The sequence below is a fragment of the Pristis pectinata genome, chromosome 10 (genome assembly GCF_009764475.1).
Source record: "Pristis pectinata isolate sPriPec2 chromosome 10, sPriPec2.1.pri, whole genome shotgun sequence".
Lineage (NCBI taxonomy): Eukaryota > Metazoa > Chordata > Chondrichthyes > Rhinopristiformes > Pristidae > Pristis > Pristis pectinata.
Genome location: NC_067414.1, coordinates 71292387 through 71314762, shown reverse-complemented (window position 1 = coordinate 71314762; position 22376 = coordinate 71292387). Strand labels below are relative to the sequence as shown.

The 22376-nt window shown below is 39.8% G+C and overlaps 1 protein-coding gene across 1 annotated transcript in view; it reads left to right on the top strand.

The window, feature by feature from the left end:
* The window catches only part of LOC127575437 (V-type proton ATPase subunit C 1-B-like), a 61844-nt gene that overhangs the window by 20805 nt on the left and 18663 nt on the right, over window positions 1-22376 (top strand). The window contains 5 exon segments of the mRNA XM_052025310.1: window positions 5709-5801; window positions 7169-7217; window positions 7219-7263; window positions 18129-18226; window positions 21085-21214. Coding sequence (XP_051881270.1) covers window positions 5709-5801; window positions 7169-7217; window positions 7219-7263; window positions 18129-18226; window positions 21085-21214 — 415 coding nt within the window.

The window sequence follows — 22376 nt, the reverse complement described above, 5'->3', positions numbered from 1 at the left end:
TTAATTGTTTCAACTGAATGATAATTTGTAATTATATGTAAAAACGTAGGCCTAGATGAGATTCAATGGCCCATCGGTTTCTTGTGGGAGGCCATGGCATTTATACATGTGGAGAGGGAATGGGAGTGCGGTGTTGTGACCATGAATCCTGCAACTACTGTTTTTCTTTAGACATCCTGTGAAAGTTAATGTGGGAGTTCATTCAAAGTTTATTGACTCAAAATTGAGGGTATAGTTGGCAGGGAGGCAAGAATTAAGACCTATGAAACCAGGTTGTAGCTAGGAGATGCAGAGGAAAACGGGAGAGACGGTGAGCAGGGAGAAGAAGCTAAAGGGGAAATTGATGGTGGAGAAGGAGTGGAGATCAAGGGGAGGAAAGGAATTTGGGATTGGGGAGGAGAGTGAGGCTGGATTGAGAAGGAATTGACAGAGTTGGGAGTGGGAATCATGAGGGAGAGGCATAGTAGAGATTGGGGCCAAGAGAGGAGACCAAGGAGCTTGGAGGATAATTGAGAAGTTGGAAGGTGTGCAGGTGGGGGCACCTGAAATGAATGGAGATTTAGGGCAGTCTGTTGGCCTGTGGGAGAGTAGGCTTCTTGCGAGCTCTTTATAGGTCTGGAAGAGATATGGGATGATGATTGTGGAGGGGTAGGTGATCCAATCAAGTGGAGGCTGAGGTGGTCGATGGAAGGTCACAGTCTTGGTGAAGGAGTGTTAATTGCAGGATGGGAAGCAGATAGGCTTGTTTGGTGGCAAGGGTGTGAAGTGGGTGGAGGATGGGAAGTTTATGATGGAGAACAATAAGGAAAGAAATGGTGCATACTTTGTATTTACAAAGAAAAATTAAACCCAGGTCCAAACTATCTTGTCAGGAATTGCGTAATTAGATTTTGAATGAGTTTTATTGAGCAGCAGAAAAGCAAATGGCCTGGTATACTATTATTTACCATTCTTGAGCTGTAATTGGAGTTGTATTTGATTAATTGAGCATGGGAATTACTTACCTGGCTTTGTATTTCCATGTCTTAAACTTTGTGAGGAGGCTGAAAAATGGCAAAAGAAACAGTAAAATTAGGGATGTGAAGATCCAGTCCTAGGTGATGCCAGGGTTGCATTAACATCAGGTATCCCACATACCACCCACAAGCTGGCCAAATAGTGGTGAGAGGATATTCTTACAGCAAGGAGCTACAGCTGGCTTCCTTGATACTGGGAGAGAAGAGGTCAAGGGGTGGAGTTGGTAATCAGAAGAGAGGGCAAGATTGGCCTCTTGTGTGAGAGCTCTGGTTAGGGAGGAGTTGGGGTTTCTTGTAGTCAGTATTCGGCCATACTGGCTGGTGTGGTACTTTGAGAGAGACCAGAAGGTTTCCTTCAGGGGCTTAAACCAGTAGGTGTGTTAAAGAGAGTTGCTTATTCTAAGAAGATGCTTGTGTCTTGATGGAGCTCAGACCTCACTGTTAATTACAAGTCATAGCACTCCTGATGTCGTTGTGCTACAACTTTGGTGTAAGCAGTACAGGTGAACCCACGTTATAGCCATTCGGGTAACAGATATTCACCCTTACCAAAAATCACGTACCACTACACAAAGTTTGAGATATGGAATAAAATTCACTCTCATGGAATTTATATGGGAAAAAAGGTAAATAAACAATTTTCTTTTCAACTTTTATTTGTTGATGCATGTGCATATGACGCAGCTTCATGTTATGGAAAATTGCGATGTGGACCATTCTCTAGGAAGCACAGCCACCCCCCCCCCCCCCCCCCCCCCCGGGTAACATGGGGGTCACCTGTAATGTAGTCCCCACCTCCCTTATAAGCATAATCCTTGAACTCCTTCCGCTAACAGCACGTGGGTATACCACACCTCACCAGGGCTGCTTGGTTCAAGAAGGCATCTCAGCCCCACCAACTAGGGATTGGTAACTAAATGCTGGCTCAGTCGGTGAGCTCATGTCCCTTGAATGATAAAAAAAATTAAAGGTCTGCCATTGCATTGAGTGCCATATCTGATATTTTAAGCCTTATTCAACCCTTCCTCATACTTTGTGAGTTGAGAGGAGTCATGAAGGTAATGAGGGAGTTAAAATCCAGGGCCACTATTATCCATTGTAAAAATAAACCTTGGCTATCTGCAGGTACATTTGTTATAATAGTCCCTGTTGTTCTCTTCAACATAACTGGGATCAGCTTCCTGTACTGGTGTTCCTATATATATTGCTCAGAAAAGGGCAAATCAAAGGCAGAAAAATTTATTTAATTGAAACCCAGGTACTGTTAACCATTGACTACCAGTAATTTGTCTTTTTTTAATTATTACTTCACTTCTAAGCTAAATGAATACAAGGTGCACTCTGCAAAGCAGACTATTTATATTTCACTCTGCTAATCATTGCTGGGGGTAAAGAATCATCAGCGTGATTGGTAGGCAGATTAACTATTGCTGTGTTCTATTTATTTACTTATAGATATCTTTGTTATCTTTGATAACTGTTTTATTTTTATTGAATATACAATTTGCAAATATAATCAAAAGGACTCTTTTCCTAAACTAGGACTTATTTATGCATGCTGAAGGGACTACACATAGGAATAATTAACTTTGACTGTTGTATTATCACGTGCACTTCAGAACCAGGCTTGAGGCATAGGAATGGAATTTTACCTTAGTGCACTATAAGTGGATGGAAAATTCCAGTAAAGTTGGATATACAGTATGTGCAGTATTTTGTATGTACATATACCTTCTAATGAGTATCATTAGGAGTGCAAGTGTTTGATTTTTACTTTCATTGAATCTACTGTTGTAATTATTTTAATTATAACTCCAAAAATAAGTTGTTTCTTTATAATAATGCACTAGATCGTATTTGCTAAATAACTCTGAAGCCAATGATGCTCACTGTTGTTCATGTGTGAATGGTTCAGCAAGTTTAGGTAAAGAGCAGATAAATGATATTACCCATAAGTTCCACTATTAAACTCATTAAAATGGCGTTTTGCTGTCTGCCTCATCATTGAAATGCACCAAAAGGCATAAAGTTGCCCTTATTTTCATTAAACACGCAACAGAATGCCTGGCATAAGCATTCCTGGCATAAACATCCTCTTAATTATGCAATAAGCAGTTACCTGCCCGGTTCCTGGTAGTGCTGTTTTCCCACCTACGTCACCAAAAACTTGCACTTTTAGCAACTAACCACACAATAACTTTTAAAACTTCAGTTTGTGTAAGCATGTCCAACTTAGCAGATGGAAATCAAAAAGTCTCAAAAGCTGAAAATCTGAAATGACTGAAATGCTAAAAGTCTGAAGGGTCTTTGATGTGAAATATTAACCATTTTTCTTTCCACAGATGCTGCCTGTTTTTATTCCAACTTTGTAGATGTTGTTAGTTAATTGGTTCTAGTATTTATCATTACGTTTGGTAAATATTCAGTTCTATCTTTATGAATTTTGGGCAATGGCATAGCATGTGTGGCGATGTAAAATAGGGAAGGAAAAGAAAGATTTAAAAATGAAGACTACACAAAGCACACATTCTAGTGCACCCCAATGGGTTCACAGGATGAGCCCAGTAACAGACCACCAAGGACTGTTTCAGGTGCACCTGATCAGAGCTTTGAAATTTCTTAGCATCAAAAATGTGCCTCCTGGTCTTCTTTCTGGAGGCCAGGCTGAGGATGGTCAGTGGCTAGGGGCACGATTGGAGCTGTGCAGCTTCGTTGACGTGAGAAGGGATGATGGATTTCAACCATCAGTTTGGATGATGGGAGGGAGTAAGGAGGCGGAAGAAGAGGATCAGGACCAGCAGTATGGATAATGATAGGTAGAGGACGTATCGGGACCTGTAGTTTGGATGATGGTGATGCTGGGGCAGTGGATGAGGAGGAGGATGGGTAAAAGGGAGGGTGGATTAGGACTGGCAGATTCAAAGTGGAGGGGGTATTGTAAAATTTGACAACTAACAGATCCAATGCAACACGCACAAGGTGCTGGAGGAACTCAGCAGGTCAGGCAGCATCTATGGAGGGAAATGAACAGTCGACGCTTCGGGTCCGGACCCTTCATCAGGACTGGAACGAAAGAGGGCAGAAGCAAAAATAAAAGGGTGGAGGGGGAGGGGGAGGAACACGAGCTGGTAGGTGCTAGGTGAATCCAGGTGAGAGGCGGAAGGTAGGTAAGTGCGGGGGAGGGGTGGGAATGATGTGAGAAGCTGGGAGGTGATAGGTGGAAGAGGCAAAGGCTGAACAAGATGGAATCAGATAGGAGAGGACAGTAGACTGTCAGCCCTTGTTCAGGCTGTTGCCTCTTCCACCACCTCCTCCAGCTTCTCATATCATTCCCGCTTTTCCCCCCTTCCCCACCTACCTACCTTCCCCCTCTCACCTGGATTCACCTATCACCCACCAGCTCATGTTCCCCTCTCTCCCCCACCATTTTATTCTGGCTTCTGCCCTCTTTCATTCCAGTCCCTGATGAAGGTTCTTGGCCTGAAACGTTGACTGTTCATTTCCCTCCATAGATGCTGCCTGACCTGCTGAGTTCCTCCAGCACCTTGTGCGTGTTGCTCCAGATTTCCAGCATCTGCAGTTTTCTTGTGCAGCAGACCAATGGCCAAGGGTGAATGGAGACAGGTAGGGAAAATGGGGACGTAGTTTCAGTGATGAGGATGGTGGGTTGGGAGCAAGGTCAGACTAAGATGGGGGTTATTGCCGTACACGAGAAATTGCAAAAGGGCACACGTGCACTTACACCTCAAAGTTCCAGTCAAATTTCCAAAATAATGCAAAATGGCTCAGGAATTGTCTTTATCATTTTTCTGTCTGACAAAAATATATTTTTCATTTGCTTAATGCTACAAAGAGCATCATTATACAGTTGAATTTCCAAGCAGCAGAGTGGTAGCTAGAAGTATACAATTGGTAAAAACTGGTAAATATGATTTTGCTATCTCCTTGAGCGTCAACGGTTTGAACTTTCGCTACTTCAAATGGATACAATGAATGACCAATTTAGAAAATTGCATACCATCAACTTGGAGTGGTGGTTGTTGGTAACACTGATAACAATAAGGAAGACTACACTCCTGAGCATTTAAAGTGATTTGCTCTCCCAGTCATCCATCTGTGAATCAGACAGAGCTGGAAATTGCTATCCTTTAATGGCTTTTAAAATGCTGGGGATAAACAAGAAGTCCTGACAAAAGGTTCAGGGGATGTATTCCCAACAGGCGCCAAGACAGTCAGACATGTACGCAAAAAGTGCAACACCCTGGATTAAGCACATTTACAACTGTTCAGCACAGCTTTTTTTAAAGAAAGAGTTGTGCAAACACATTTTTGGCCCATGATTTGTCTTTTTAACTGGAGCTTAACTACACTCAGACATGGTAATAAATTTTTGAAAATAAATATCACACGCCACTTCCAAAAATGAACCCTTTGCATAAATAGATCGACATCATGTATTGCTGACAATGGATGCTGTGCTTGTCAAACCTATCCTAGAAGCATTTAAAATTCCAATATTGTCATTTCATTTACCACAGTGAAGTGCAGATTGTAAATGCTGGTGGGGATTTTTTTCAAAGCTATTCCTGGCAAAATTCCCTCTCATTTCTTCCATGTGTTCTTTTTACGACAAAATCGTTTCCAAACCTATTAAATTTATTTGAATTAAAACAAAACATCTCTGATTTGCAGAATGATCATTGAAGATATGGAGGGTGCCCTCTTTACTGTAACTCTTTTCAAGAAAACTGTGGATGAATTCAAAATCAGAGCCAGAGAAAACAAGTAAGCTTTGCAAGTGTTTCAAAATAGTTTTATCATTCATAGTTTGATTCTTTTGCCTTTAAAATTTCAATTGACTGAATTATCTTATGTCTAGAAAATTCACTTTCACTTCCAAAAAGTCACCATTTGTCCTTCTAGCATTTTTTGGCTCCTTTGATGCCTCTGTGGGTTAATGCACTTTTAGGTTCTAGATTATAAAAATGATGCAACAATTACTTTTGCCCAAATCATAACAAGCATGTTCAGAAACCTCATAATTGGCATTTGATACACCTTGCAAGTCACATACAGTATGTCCTGTGCCATATGTCAGAAAATAGCAGATGAGGAGATTGCAGTTGGACCGTAAGGTAATGAATTATTTGTTAGAGCAAAATTCATCTAGAAGAATCAGTGCTATTGAAATTAATATTTAGCAGCATTAATAAGTCCAGCAGCAATAATAATTACCCTGTATTAGATATTGGGAGGTGGGAGTTAGAGTAGGCATGGGTCAACCTAAAAATCTAATTCCTACTTGCAAAATTAAATGACACTATTATGACACAAGACAAAAATCATATTTTCTGTGGTTCTAATCTCTCCTGCCAACAATTGTACAGCATCTGTTACAATCTCATAATTAACTTGAGCTAAATGTTTAGTTTATAAAATACCTTTCTTTATACATACATTTTGTTTTAAAGAATATAACCTTATGCACATATACAGTCATGTTCATGCAATTTTTCTGTGGCAGAAAATAATGTTTCTCCTCCATTTCAGTCATCTTTAGAAAACTTCAATCACTCTGTGCCACATGAAAACCATTTAAACTTTTCTCTCAGGACTATTTATGTCTGATAAAAATGGTGGTGATGTTTGCCCATAGACTTAAAGAAAGTAGGAATAATTCATCCAGATTTATCTATGACAACTCCATAAGGACATTCCAACTCTGGCAGAGCAGATTCACTCAAGGGATTTCTATTGTTGAGCTCACCTCAGTATATCTGCTCTAACAAAGAATGCTTGAGATGGAAAATTCCCATTGGATGGCTTGGAAGTCAGGAATTCCAGTAACAACTCACTGTAAGACTCTGTGATTGTTGTATCACTGGGATACAGTACGATTATCTTCTTTAAAAATCGATTGAAGTAGATTTTTATTTTTATGACATGGGTGATAATCTGACAACAATGTTCTCCTGTCCTTTATATACTGTGTCTGATTTTCATTCCAGCGGTATCAGTGGAACATCAATCAGTTGGGTTCTGTAGTAGGTGGACAAGTTACTACCCGGGTGGGTAGATGAATTGACAATTAAGTTCTTGTGAACTCAACCACAGATAGCAGCAGAGATTAAATAAAAACTGTTCTGTGCTAGGTTTATGGTGCGAGAATTTAACTACAGTGAAGAGGAACTACATGCTGAGAAAGGAGGAAATGACACGACTAAGTGCGGACAAGAAACAACAGTATGTGAGTATTTTAATCCTGACATCAAATACTTTTAAGTGTTACACATTGTAGTAACCACTTTCTGTAGCAGGTGACAATGAAGTGCCACAGTTCGTGAAATACGATGTGCTAATTTAAAAACTAACTTCATCAAATTACATGCAAGAGAAATAAGATCTCCACTCCTCTCATTTCTAAACTGCATGTGGTGTACTGGTGTACCCTACAGAGATATTAGCATAGAATAAATGGAATGATGTCAATCTTAAACAGATCTGTATTGGAATGTGGAGCAACACATACAAAATGCTGGAGGAACTCAGCAGGTCAGGCAGTATCTATGGAGGGAAATAAACAGTTGACATTTTGGGTTGAGCCCTTCATCAGGACTGCAAAGGAGAGGGCAGAAGCCAGAATAAAAAGGAAGGGGGAAGGGGAGGAGCACAAACTGGCAGGTGATAGGTGATCCAGGTGAGAGGGGTGGTGGAGGGGGGGATGAAAGGGAATGATTCAAGAAGCTGAGAGGTGATAGGAGGAAGAGGCAAAGGGCTGATGAAGGAGGAATCTGGTAGGAGTGGACAGTAGACCATAGAATAAAGGGAAGGAGGTGGGGAATAGGAGGGAGATAGTGGCAGGTCATGAGAGTGGGGGGAGGGAAAAGAGAAAGGGTGAGGGGGCCACAGGAATGAGGGAAAACAAAAAGGGGGGAAGTGGGCAGGGAAAAGGGGAATGCATAAAACAAAGGCAATATCTCGTATAGGACGGGATTAGGATTGCTGTGGTGATAAACTACTGATGAAGCCATGTGATTATAGGTAAATGAAGCCAGTTAGAGAGAACAAGACAAAGGAACACGTAAAAGCTGTGAAATGCAGAATATTATTTAATTTTCTTACAGAATGGAGAAGGCCATTTCAACCCATCACTGGCTGACAGAGATGCATTTTCCTTAACTAATTATCCATCCTTAATAGCATCCCTAGATTCTTCCGCTCATGTAGACACCATGGGCAATTTATCGTGGCTGATTAACCAAACAACCTGCACAATCTTTGGATGTGGGAGGGAAACCAAGCACCCAGAGACACATACACAGTCCACTGGGGGGACATGCAAACTCCACACAGACAGCATTGGAGGTCAGGAATGAACCTAGATTGTTAGAGTTGTGAGGCAGTAATTCTACTAGCTGGGTCAATGTGCCACCGTCAATCAGTCATGTCAGAATTGTAGAAAGTGCACAGCAATCAGTGTTAATGGAGGGAGAAAAATTAAGTTATTATCATAGATGAATAATCTACAGCAGAACTGGCCAGTTCTCAGACAAATAGAGAAAGCAAGTTACCTGAGACTGCTGAATTCTAAAAGGTGTAATGTGCACAGAACATAGATGAGGTGATGTTCTTCAAACCCATGTTAAAAACTCATTAGAACAGTGCAGTAGGGCAGAGATAGATAGAGTCGTAGAGCATACAACAATGGATACAGGCCCTTCAGCCCAATGGGTCCATGCTGACCATGGTGCCCATCAAGCTAGTCCCAATTTCTTGCATTCAGCCCATATCCCTCTAAGCCCCGCCCCTCCATGTACCTATCCAAGTGCTTCTTAAATGATTACTATTGTACCTGCCTCAACTACTTCCTCTGGCAGCTTGTTCCATATACGCCGCATCCTCTGCGTGAAAAAGTTGCCCCATGGGTCACTTTTAAATCTTTTCCCTTCTCACCCTAAACCTATGCCCTTAGTTTTAGACTCCCCTACCTGGAAAAAGACTGTTTACCATCCATCTTATCTAGCCTCTCATAATTTTAAATATTTCTATAAGGTCGTCCCTCATTCTCCTATTTTCCAAGAAATAAAGACCTAATCTGGCCAACCTCTCCCTATAACTCAGGCCCTCTAGTCCTGGCAACAGACAGGTACAGAGTTGAAGTGGGATGGAGATTGAAAGTGATAAAAAGATAAATACTTCTTTTTCTTTAGCAGTCAACTATGGCAGAAAAGAATCTAATCAATATGTTAAGCCAATAAGATTTGATCGCCCCCCAAAAAATTCCCTATATTCATTTTAGAAAATGCTTTTAAGGTCTAAAAATTGGGTATTTTCGATCTAAAGTGAAAGGAAATGGATTTGTTAGAAAAGCAGAGATCGGATGAACAGATGATTACTTGTTCGTCTTTCTCTTGTGGATCACCAAGTTTATATTACGGCCAATGAATCTCAATCCCATTGATTAAACATATTCCTACTGAATAATATGATACCAGAATCATTGCCAGAAAATTTTACAGGAATACTTTCAACCTCCCACCATAAACAGCTAGTTTTCCTGGAAGTTCCAGTGATTCCCAACCCAAGTTGGTAGGTTATTCAAAGAATCTTTTTTAAAATTTCAGAGCCAATCTGCCCCTTCAAAATAAATATATTCATCAAAGAATAAACAGCTGTACACAAATTCCCCAACAATCCTCTAGTCACAGAAGTAAAATCATTTGATTCCAAACATTATTCTTCTCCTGCTGTGTCTCACCACCAACCAAAGTTTTTTTTGTTCTAATGATGTTCTTCTTATAAAGACTGTGTATAATTTATGTTTAATTTATGTTTTTTTCTTGTGAATGCTCCTTATCTGATGCTTTGTGCCTGTGGTGCTGCTGCAAGTAAGTTTTTCATTGTACATGTGCATACATTTACTTGTGCATATGACAATAAACTTGACTTTGACTTTGAAGACCCAGTTAGAGATGTCATTTTATGCATCCAAGCATATGAATGTACTTTCTTTTATGGAAAAGGCATAGTCAAATGCAAATTAGACAATTTAAGTACTTGATGATAAAACAAAAAGGGTCACATTTATTGCAATTGGGATTTTCAACACTCCACAATCTTAATACATGCTCATTCTTAAATTTACTCAGTGCTGTGAATGTTAGAAATGGACTGAAAACTTTTGCATTTAGTGTTCAGCTGGAAGACCCAGAGGTGTGATTTTAGGTGGAGTGGATTGTCTGCCTGCTTCATGGCTGCATCCCTAAACTCCAACCTAATCAATGTGTCATCATGTTTGAATGGAGGGTAAATGGTGAATGGGGGGTTAGAAATAAGGAAATCACTGGAATCTATTAATATGGAAGTGGTAATAGGGCATTTATAAAATAATAACAGTAGTAGGCAGAGTCAACACGGATTTATAAAAGGGAAAAACATGCTTGGCAAATCTGTTAAAACGTTTGTGAGTTTTGAACTAGCAGAATAGGAAAGGGCAAACCAGTAAAAGGAGTGTATTTGGATTTTTGTAAGGCCTTTGATAAGAAATTATTAAATAAGATTGGAGCACATAATATGGGGGTGGGATAGTAATTTACCAGCATGGATTAAAGACGGGTTAATAGAGAATAGGAACAAGTGGGTCATTTTCAGATTGGGAGGTCTCAGGGACTCCCAACTGTTTCACAATCAAATGCTAAAGATTTAGATGAGGGGATCAAGTATAAAATATCCAAATTTGCTTAAAGGATTAAGAGAGTCCATGAATACATCACCAAAAGTTAACATGTAGATTTGGCAAGCAAATAGGAAGGCAAAAGGTACACAGGATCTAATTACAAGAAGAATTAACCCCTATTCTCCAATTATATAGGGCATCTGAATACTGTGTACATGTATATCCTTTAAGGATATACTTACAATAGCGGAATTACAGTGAACATTTGTCAGATTAATTCCTACAATGGTGTGATTGTTATATGATGTGAGATTAAGGAGAATGCACCTGCATCTCTTGAAGAAGAATGAGAGGTAATCTCATTCTTCAATACAACATTCTTAAGTGTGTTTGACATGGTAGAAGTGAGGTATGATTTTTTCCCCCAGCTAGATTGTCAAGAACCAAAGTCACAATATCAAAATAAGGGGTTAGTCATTCAGGACAGAGATGAGAAGAAATTTCTGGATTTAGTGAACCTTTGGAATCCTCCAACCAATGCAACTGTGGAGGCTGAAGTATATTCAAGACGGATGCAATAGATTTTTAGATATTAAAGGAAGCAAGGGATAAGGTGTTAGTGTGGGAAAATGGCACTGAGGTAAAAAAAAATCAACCAATCCTGTTGAATGGCAGAGCAGGTGTGAAGGGCTAAACAACCTACTGCTTCCACTTCTAATGTTTTTATATTTATAAATTAATGACACAGATATTGTCATAAAACATAACACTTTTCTGATCAACATATTCTTTGACTTATTTTTAGGAATACCTCAGGAAATCTAGTTGTGTGAATGAAAGTTTTCAATCATATTATGGCTTGGATTTTTCAGTTAGCACTGAAGCTATGGCACTCTCTGCAGACCTTGAAGAAAACTCGTCACAAAGATCTAGCAAGCTTCATGGTGTAGACTTTCCTTTTTCTAACACTTCTTGCTGCCAGATGTCAGTTCCACAGAATTATGGAAAGCACTCATAAAATTAGCTTTTTAGGGCCCAGGAATTTTCTCTCAACAAATGTAGTTTATTATGGCATTAAAAACTCGCACTCCGTGAAATAAAATATTTGAATATTAGGGCATCTTAGAGGGAATAGCTCATCAATTCATTGCTTTCCCTCGAATATGGTAGAAAGGTCTGCACATCACTGCTTCTGATACTAAATTTTAAATGCACAAAAATTAATAATTGGTATCCTGGTAGAATGGTGGTTAACGCCAATGGATTTGTTATCATTATTATTAACTTCAGGATATGACTAAAGAGAATTAGTCACACTGGATCCAGATCTTGCTCTGTGAAGATCCTCTGGCAACTAGTCTGCAATGGCTTCTTCCCTATTAAAATAATTCATGCAAAGAGTATAATGCACACTGATAAGAACTGGAGTGGAATCAATCCTGACAGACTGTCTAAGAGAAAGCACATCTAACAGGATATTAGATTGTTACCCCTTATTATGCACAAAGGCTATAACTTCAGAAGTATTAAGTGCACATCATAATCATGTTTCATAAGTTGCAAAATACTAGAGTTCTTTACAATATTTTGAAAAATTTCAATCTCAAACTGAATACAAACCTTATTAGATTGACCAGTAAACCATTGAGTAAACTTCAGTTATGTACTCAAATGTTATTACAGTAGTTAGGATAAAAATGACACGGGCATCTAGCTAAAATTTACTGATATCACTAGCCCTAACAGTCTGGAAAATGCTCAAGGTCATGTCCATCAATTCTATATTGCTCCAGATCCACTTCCAAAAACCTCTCCAGAGAAACTGCAGCTCCCATTATTAACTTGCTTGTGTCACAATTAAGGAAATCCTATAAATTATTATAAAATATGATACTTCTAACTGATTTATGGTAACAATATATGTTTCAAAATTCCACAATACATTTAAGATGAATGAGATATATTTTGTATATTGGGGGGTAGGGGCAGTGGGAGCAGTGAAATTGGTCGCCAGCAGTAGCACAGAATAAACTGGCCGTCTATACCACAGCTAGATGGAAAAGAAGATCTGGTACAGTATAAAAAGTGCTGCCAGTTCACCCAACTTGTTTCACACTACTGGTGGTATCTAATTCCTATTGAGGATTGTTAGAGGGTATAAGGGTACAAGGTAAGCTTCCAAACACATATTTACACCATTCTTAAAACCATCACTTGTGTGTCGTGCCCAATTCCATTTCTGCCTGAGCTCGTGCATTGAAACTCTCATCCATACTTTGTTACTTCAAGACTTGATTATTCCAGTGCTGTCCGACTGTCTCTCTGTAAACCTTAACTCATCCAAAATCTTTGCTCCCCTTATCCCAACTTGCATAGTCCCCATTAACCCATCTATTCTTACTTCAAATTGGGGTCATGATTAAGAAACATCATTATTTCACCTATCCCTCTCTCTGTAATCTCCTCCATCCCTTCAACCTCCCATAAATCTGTATTTTAGCCTCCTGACCTCCCAGATTTAGTGGCCTTGCTTTTACCTGATAGATCCTAAAATCTGGAATTATTTCCCTCAACCTCTGTTTTTCTTCCCTCCTTTGAAACAATCTTTAAAGTTATTTTAATTGACCAATCAACCTTAATGTCTCTTTATGGATCTGCATCATGTTTTGTTCAATTACTTTCCTTGACGTGCCTTGAAAACTTTTGTTAAACACTATGCAAATATAACCAATGTTATTGTGAAAAATTGCCAACAGCTGGTGCTTGGAAAAAAATGGGAATGCAAATAAGCAACTGAATTAGAGTCCTCGGGAGTAATCTTTGCCTACTGCTGTAAGTCAGTTCTAAATGTTTATAAACTGGGGATCTTAGCTCTCCTGATTTGTGGATCAATTAATTTTCATAATTACATGCCTCAGAGCATATTGTTGGGTCTAGTGGGTAGAATAGAAAATTCTTGTAAGCAAAGTTTTAAGGATGGTGTCAATAGAATATTCAAATTTATGAAAGCCTTTAGAAAGGTTCAAAAACTGTCTCCTCAAAGCTGAAGCAGGAGATTTAATTAATAAACCAAAGTGAAACAAGAGAGCGCAGCCTTGAATCAGCAGGCACACACAGAGCAACCCGGCAATGGATGAGAAACAGATAGTTTCCCCATCAAGTCTGGAGTCAACCAAGGTTGCCCACGCTCCCACTTGGTTTGTGTGCTGCATAGAATCCTTTCCTGAATCCATCAGGAAGGATGCTGGCATACGAGGGGTGATGATGCCAGACAGTGAGGGCACTCAGATCAAAACCTCTCTGTACGTGGATAATGTTACTGTCCTCTGCTCAGACCCAGATTGATCAGTATCTGTGACCAGTTTCATCGGGCCTCGGGCCAGAGTCAACTGCGGAAAGAACAAGGCCATGCTCTACAGCAACTGGCCCAAGCAATCCTCTTCCCCTTCACCATCAAGCCTGACTACTTGAAGGTGCTGGAGATCTGGTTATGCCACTCCTTCCCCGTTTCTGTTTCATCTGCAGACCTAGGCTGGAATGTGCCCAACAGGCCACGATGCACAATTCCCCAGATAATTGGGGAAAAGCATCCCCATCATCACCCTCATCCTGATGGCCACCTTTGTGTGCATAGTAAAGAAATAAACAAGCACCAAATTTCACTACATGCTGAGGTTCTACCTGTTCCGGGTGTTGTGAAGGATGGATCTGGTTGTGCAATGTTCCATTCAGTTGGACATTGCTACATTACCTGTCCTTCATGGAAAAGTTCTTTCATGAAAACACATTGCGCCACAAGTCCATAAGGTGGTCAGCGAGGAGGAGATGTTGTTACCCATCCTCACTGCTTGAGGTCTGCCGATGAGGAAGTCGAGTATCCAGTTGCAAAAGGAAGTACGGAGGCCTGGATCTTGAACCTTGATGATGTTTGGATGGGATGATTGTGTTAAACGCCGATCTGTAGTCGATGAACAGCAGCCTGATGTACAAGTTCCTAATGTCCAGAATGGTCCAGAACAGAGTGAAGAGCCAGAGAAATCGTACCTACTGTTGACCTGTTTGGTGGTAGGCAAATTGGAGCAGATCCAGATCATCTCTGAAGTAGGAGTTGAGTCAATATACGAAATCTTACGTTTTGGTTACATTACATTAATCAAGAGGCTTGTCCAGTATGGGTTTCTTTGGAAGCTAACTCTGTTAAAAATTTTTCTATTTGTTTCTCTGCTTGGTTCTTCACCTCCTTTATCATTAAATAAACTAGCAGATAATTTAGTAGTTAAACACGCTTTGAGGATTTGGTTACAATTTAGAAAATGTTTTGGTTTATTGAGTTTTTCTTTGTCCAGTCCTATTTTCTCTAATTATTTTTTTAAACCTTCTATGACTGATGTAGTTTTTAAAGAGTGGGACAAATTAGGTATTACTAGTTTTCAGGATCTGTTTGTTGGAGGAAATCTTTCTTCATTTGAACAATTGTCTACCAAGTATAATTTACCAAAAAACTCATTTTTCCAATATTTACAAATTAGAGACTTACTTCGATCTCAATTACATTCTTTTCCTATGAGTTCCTGATAAAAATTTATTAGATGTAATCTTTAATTTGGAAACCGTTTTCAAGATGGCTCAATATCTAATATTTATGACAGGTTACTAGGAATGAGTAAGGGTGCCACTAATAAAATTAAAAAACGCCTTAGGAACAAGATTGCGGATGTCAATTTCTGAGGAAACTGGAATAAAATTTTTAAATTGGTTAATACTTCATCATTATGCGCCCATCATTCTCTCCTTCAATTTAAGTGGTCCATAGAGCTCACTTGTCCTAAAGATAAACTATCCCATTTTTATTCCGATATATCTCCTTACTGTGACAATGCAATACAGAGAGGCTTCTTTATGTCTTCTTTATGTCTTCAAAGAGAGGCTTCTTTGATGTCGCTGATCATCAACACAGGTGTACCTCAAGGCTTCTTGTTTAGCCCCCTGCTCTACCCTCTACACACACATAACTGTGTGGCTAAGCACAACTCCAATGCCATCTTCAAATTCGCCAACAACACCATTGTTGTTGGACAAATCGCAGGTGGCAATGAGTCAGCTAACTGGAGTGAGATAGGATACCTGGTTGAGTGGTGCTGCAACAACAACCTCTTGCTCAACGTCAGTAAAACTAAAGAGCTGATTGTTGACTTCAGGAAGGGGAAGGAGGGCGAACATGCACCAGTCTACACTGGGGGATTGGTGCTGGAGAGAGTCAGCAGCTTTAAATTCCTGGGTGTTAGCATATCGGATGACCTGTCCTGGGCTCAGCCATAGATGTAATCATAAGGAAAGTGTGCCAGCAACATTATTTTCTTAGGAGGTTAAGGAGGTTCGGCTTGTCACTGAACACTCTAACAAACTTCTACAGATGTACTGTTGAAAGTATCCTGATTGGTTGCATCATGGTCTGGTACGCCAATTCGAATGTGCAGGAATGTAAGAAACTGCAGAGTAGTGGACTCTGCCCAATATATCACAGGCAATCCTCCCCACCATCAGTAGTATCCACAGGAGGTGCTGCCTCAAGAAGGTAACATCTATCATCAAAGATCCCCACCATCTGGGCTATGCCATCTTTTCGCAGCCGTCATTGGGCAGGAAGTACAGAAGCCTGAAGTCCCACACCACCAGGTTCAAGAACAGCTATTACCCTTTAACCATTTGGTTCTTGAACCAACAGGCAAAACTCTAATCACCACAACAGTTTAGCAACACTATGATCATTCTGATCACTTTGCACTAAAGTGGACTTCGTTTTTTTGGTTCTAATTGTGTTTTCTTCTTGTAAAAATTGTGTATAATTTATGTTTAATTTATGTTTTTCTTGTGAATGCTGCTTATATGATGTTATGTACCTGTGATGCTGCTGCAAGTAAGTTCTTTGTTGCACCTGTGCCTACATGTACTTGTGCATATGACAATAAACTCGACTTTGACTTTGTTTCCAGGGACACATACCGAGACAAACCAATTGCTGCTGGTAGATCATCATCTCACTGAAAGATGCTCTTTGGTCTGCCCGAAACTTGTTGGTTTTCCAGTACAATGAAATGTCTGTAAGGGAATGCTGACACCTGGCACACTCCAGCCTATAGGTGTATGTGCTAAAGGATGCACTGAAGCTTGGTGCAGACTACAGAAAGGGTTTGGGGGGAAGGACGTCAGTCTAAGGTTCTGCTGCCACTGGACATTGAGGGACTGGGTCCTATCTAAAAACCTCTTCAACACTTGATGTGTGCATTGTCCAAAGAAGCCACATTAGTGGCAGTGGGGCCTCGACCACAGAATGTGCAAACATTACAAATGATAATACTCTGAATGTGTAGACTGGAGGACACTATGAATGTAAAGAAAACCAATTTTTGTATTTCTTATACATATTTTTTATGAATATAGTTTAATTTTAAAATTAAAAAAAACTAAACCCATGTGATGGTTGGAAGGAAGCTTGTCCTCTGTGCTGTTCTAAGGCATCAGTACAGCATGTCTGGGAGAAGGGAGATACAAACCCAAGGCTTGGATTGACTGATCTTGTTCTTCCTACATTGCATGTTAGTGGCAGGGATCCCTACAGTAGACAGCATAATTTTATATCATAGTGTCTGCTGATCTGCACCATTTGAAGACAATTCTTTACAAAATTTGTTGGATAGCTGTGGCGGTTACAGCAAGTGTGGCAAATATATCTTTTGCAGATGCAAAGGAGTCTGGCTGTGGATCACATTGGCAATTTTAAAATATGCAGCACTGCATGAAGCAGGGTGTTTTGTTGTGAAGGCCTGATTAACCAGGGTAATGGTAAATTAAGATTACACATCATATCCATTCCATCCAGCCTAAGAAATGGATCCAATCTATGCAAAAATTTTACAGCAGTGGGAGGTATTTACCTCTGCTGATGCGAGTGCGTTTGCATCAGTAAATGGCCATAGAGTACCTCTCATACAGCTTGACCTGCTTATTATTGCTTTATAAGTCCTCATTTTCTTCCTTAAGTATCAATTAGGAGGATTTCCATTGGTAAACTCAATAGTGCAATTGTCGTGAAGGTTTGAAGCTGCATCAGAATAAAATGGTGAAGAACTTAGTCATTTTTTATGACATAGTTCCTTTAGTTCAGGAGTTTTCCCCAAACTCAGCAGAAAGACAGATGGTACACAAACAGGGCAGGCACACAGCATTATTATTCTCTACCCTTTATCTGATCCATTGTGCTTGATGAACTGGTCCACATGTACCATAAGGATACGATGGTTACAGATATCAAATATGAAAAAATGAATTTTTTTGGACAAAGTAGCACAGAATGAAAATCAGAATTGTGACAAAAATGCTTCTGGTTTCAATAAAGCATGTCTACTTGAATTAATTGATTTCACTTTCATTTTCAGGGTCCTTTGCTGCGTTGGTTAAAGGTTAATTTTAGTGAAGCATACATTGCCTGGATTCACATAAAGGCTTTAAGAGTTTTTGTTGAATCCGTTCTTCGGTAAGCAATGTTTTGTTTTCTCACTACAAATCATTGAAAACGCTAGAAATGCATACACTATTTACCTATAATTGAATCATCATTCATTCAATGTTAGTTCCAACTTAGGGTAATGTCTCAATATGAGACAGAATTGCTGAGGGGTAAAAGTTGTGTCTGGGAGCATTTGCACTGAAGGCGTGCATGAAAACCTGGATCCTTTTTCTAGCACAGTGGCTTGCAGAAAGTATAAATTATTGTATTTCAAAAATCACATCTAAAGTATAAGTAGATAACCTCAGAAAATGAACAAGTTCTGCTGCAGATTATATGGCTCACAGATTCTTTAATGAATGGTAAGCTGCTGCTAAATTTTAGTTTAAACTTTTAGGGGGATAGGAAGACAGCCAGAGGAAGAACGGGCTGGCTGTAATCTGGTCACCTGTATGATGCATCTTTAGATGCCATCTTTATCACAGCATATCTACTGTTACGAACAGCTCTCTGAGAATACATCTCATGAGGCTCAGAGTATCATAGAACTTGCAATAAATTTTGTCGTTGTTTGGAGATGCTTCCACCATCTTAGTGGCTGTAAAAGTCAAACTTTTATAATAAGAGTTTTCTATAGGTTAGTGCCAGGGGATCAGGAATATTTATTAGTTTGAAGTGCCAAAAATTGCAGATGCTAGAAATTTGAAATTAAAATGGAAAATAACGGAGATACTCAGCAGCAACACACACAAAATGCTGGAGGAACTCAGTAGGTCAGGCAGCATCTATGGAGAGAAATAAACAGTCGACGTTTCGAGTTGAGACCCTTCATCAGGACTCCAGGTTCCAGTATCTGCAGAATCTCTTGCATCTCCGAGATACTCAGCGGGTTAGGTAGCATCAGGAAGAAAGAAACAGAGTTATAATTTCAGGCCATGACTCTTTATTAGAACTGAAAAGTGAGAAAATGTGCATGTCCAAAGTTGCAGAACTGAGGAGGGGTGGAGAGAACTAAAGAATATAATAAGATGGGACCAAGGTTTTCCAGTTGGCACAATTGTTTTTGGTGCCACCTAAAAGAGGGATAATCTTGTTAATCATAGCTGATCTGGCTGGAGAATTGTAAGTAAAGGACAGTAGAAAAGAGAGCTCCGTCTCTCACCTCGTTGGTGAGATGGTTGAATTCTTATGACAGCCTGGTTTAACTGGTACCTTAACCTTAGCTGTCCTGTTGTAGCTTGCTTTTCTTTCTCTCTGTTTATTGCAGTTGGAACTTCAAGCCTCAGCAGCTTTGCCGCTGTTGACTGTTGTTCTGGTTCAGAGGCTCACCAATCTCTGAGCTGGGAAAGCATTGAACCTTTGCAGAGATATGCATTCATGCCTTTCCATCAGTTTGTGGATAGTGTGATGACAATGTTACAGTGAGTTCCCACTTACCCATAGCTTTGAAAAATAGTCTTGCCTGGAATACTGTAACTAGCAAACTGAACCTATAGCATGTGAATGATGGCTAAAGATTTGGTTGAATAGAGGCAGTCAATTTCCAGGAAGATGGAATAGTAACCAACTGCCATCAGATAGTTTTTGGCCTTGGCCACAATGAGATTTGCTGTCACCTTCACCCTAGGTCTGTCCAGCACCTCAGAGTCATGGAGCGATGCAGCTCAGAAATAGGCCTCTTGGCCACTAGGTCCATGCTGACCAGCAAGCACCCATTTATACTAATCCTATACTAACCCATGTTTCCAGCACGTTTCCCTCTGTTGCTTTGCCTCCATTGATCTGCACGCAGCACACTTTCCTGTGAAGCCTTTCACTTTTGCATTCATTGCTGGCCAGTACTGTGATCCACAAGGTCCATCTCTACATCAAAATGATCATCTGGACTTCAGTGATAAGAATATTATCTGCTGTGATCTGACCAGAAAGTCCTTCGTGGGTCTGATCCATCCTTTGATAAATGCCAAGTAGCATGGAGTCTGCCACAGGGTCAGCTGTTAAACTCAATCCGGAGTTCGGGTAGACTCACCAACAGACTGCAACTTGGCAGGTGGACCTGGTTGGATGATGGCACAGTTCTGTGCATTCTTGAGAAACATGTTATTGGATTATTTCTGAATTACTTAAGGCTGAAATCCAGTCATTTTCTTTCTTGGCAACACCTCTGACAAGGTAAGGCTTGATGCTTGAAATTGTTCTCTTACCATGAGGTGGTGTTAAATCCCTCACACTTCCCAGATATTGATGAGCATGTGTATCGTTACCATTTTTTCTTATAACTTAGTCCTCCATCCCATGTGCTCCCAGCCGTTGATGAACAAAAGCAAAATGCTGTAGATGTTGGGAAATATGAAATAAAAACAGAAAACACTGGAAATGCTCAGCAGGCTGGGTACCATCTGTGGAGACAGAAACAGAGCTAATTGTCCAGAATCTGTGATCAGCAGTGATTCACCTGCATAAAAAAATGTTTGTCCTTATCTTGCAGAGCTCTCCCAAAGGGAATTTGCGTGCAGTACTGCCAGCACCTACACTTATTAAGCCAGGCCAATGCTTCAGGTTGATGACTGTTGTCAGAATTAACAAAAATTAGAAGTGTATCAGGTTTAAAGTAATATAGAGGACAGGGCAAGGGAGGAGACTAATGAACTGAATGAACATAGTTGGTTAAAGGTGAAAAATGGACTCAATTTTGTACCTTTCCTTTTTTTAAAAATATGAATGCATGGGATTACTTTGGAGCTGGTACCACATCTAAGAGTCCAATTTGATTTGATATTGATATTATTCAGGTTTTCTTCATGAAATTATGTGAAGAATTCAACTCCTGTTGACTCCTTCCAGTGATTAATAAATTACTCTGTACACAATTGGAATTTTTTCAGGTATGGGCTTCCTGTCAACTTCCAGGCCATGCTTCTTCAGCCAAATAAAAAGACCATGAAAAGACTAAGAGACGTGCTCAATGCACTCTTTAAACACCTAGATGAAGTTGCTGCAGCAAGCACTGTTGATGTAAGTGATGATGCGCTCGTAATAGATGATAAGCCATCTTGCTTTTGTTTGCTTGATTGTGTGAGTGAACTTGAGCCTTGCTTGCAGGCTGAGCTCAACTGCTATTCTGTTTTCCTCATTTCCCTGCTCAGAACCCCTCAGGTCCATTGATCTGAGGGAAACCAGAGAGAGATCCAGCATTTCTCTTCAGCTCTCTTCCATGAGAAGCAGAATAGCAGGCTTCAAGGCTTCATGACATCATTCCCCTTGCTTGAATGCTTGCACTAGCTTCAGGGCAAAACCCATCCTTGAGAGAAATCCCAGGAAGGTGTAAATTGCATACAGATTTGGCATCATACATTTATTCTGGAGTTATGATTAGGGTTCAAATAAACTATTAGCATTGCCATTGTTTTAAAATTGAATTCCCCAAAACTGTGCATTATTTCACATTTTTATCTCCTTCTTTTGGCCTTAAGATTTTAACATGCTCTGAATGCAATGCAGTAAAAAAATTGACTCCAACAGTTCTGCGCTACAGTGTGATGACAGCACTTCTGAAATCTTCTCCATGCAATGACTGTTAAACCACAAGAACATGTTCTGTAACCTTTTAGTTTCTGGTCAGCTAAGTGACATGTACAAGTTGTTAACCATGACTAAGAGTCATCAAGCTTCCCTGCTGAGAAATACACACAGGTTGAATTTCTATTTGCCTGTAATGAAGCGCAGTCTGTTACCAATAATTCTAAATAATGCTGTGAAGCAACGACTTAAGGCTTGGTGTGAGGGGGTGGTACTATTATACCTAGTAATCAAAAGAGCACTGGTCAGCTTCCTGCTATTGTTAACAAAAGATTATCAGATTTAAAACAACAATTGGTTTCAAATTAATTGCCTTTTGTAGAAGAGTTCCAAGTTCATAACATCCTCTTCATGTCTACCTTCACTCCTCAAAGGCCCAGCTTTAAGGTTCAGACTAAATTTTGGTCCAGCAGAAATAATTTCTCTCCATCTGTTGAATCTTCTACCACCTCCATTCCTCTTAATAGCTCAATAACTTCAATCATCATCACTTAACCTTCTAAATTCCAGGGAATACAATTCTAGTTTGTGTAATTTCTCATCATAATTTCATCCTTGGAATCTAGATAGTATTCTGGTAGATCTATGCGGCACTCCC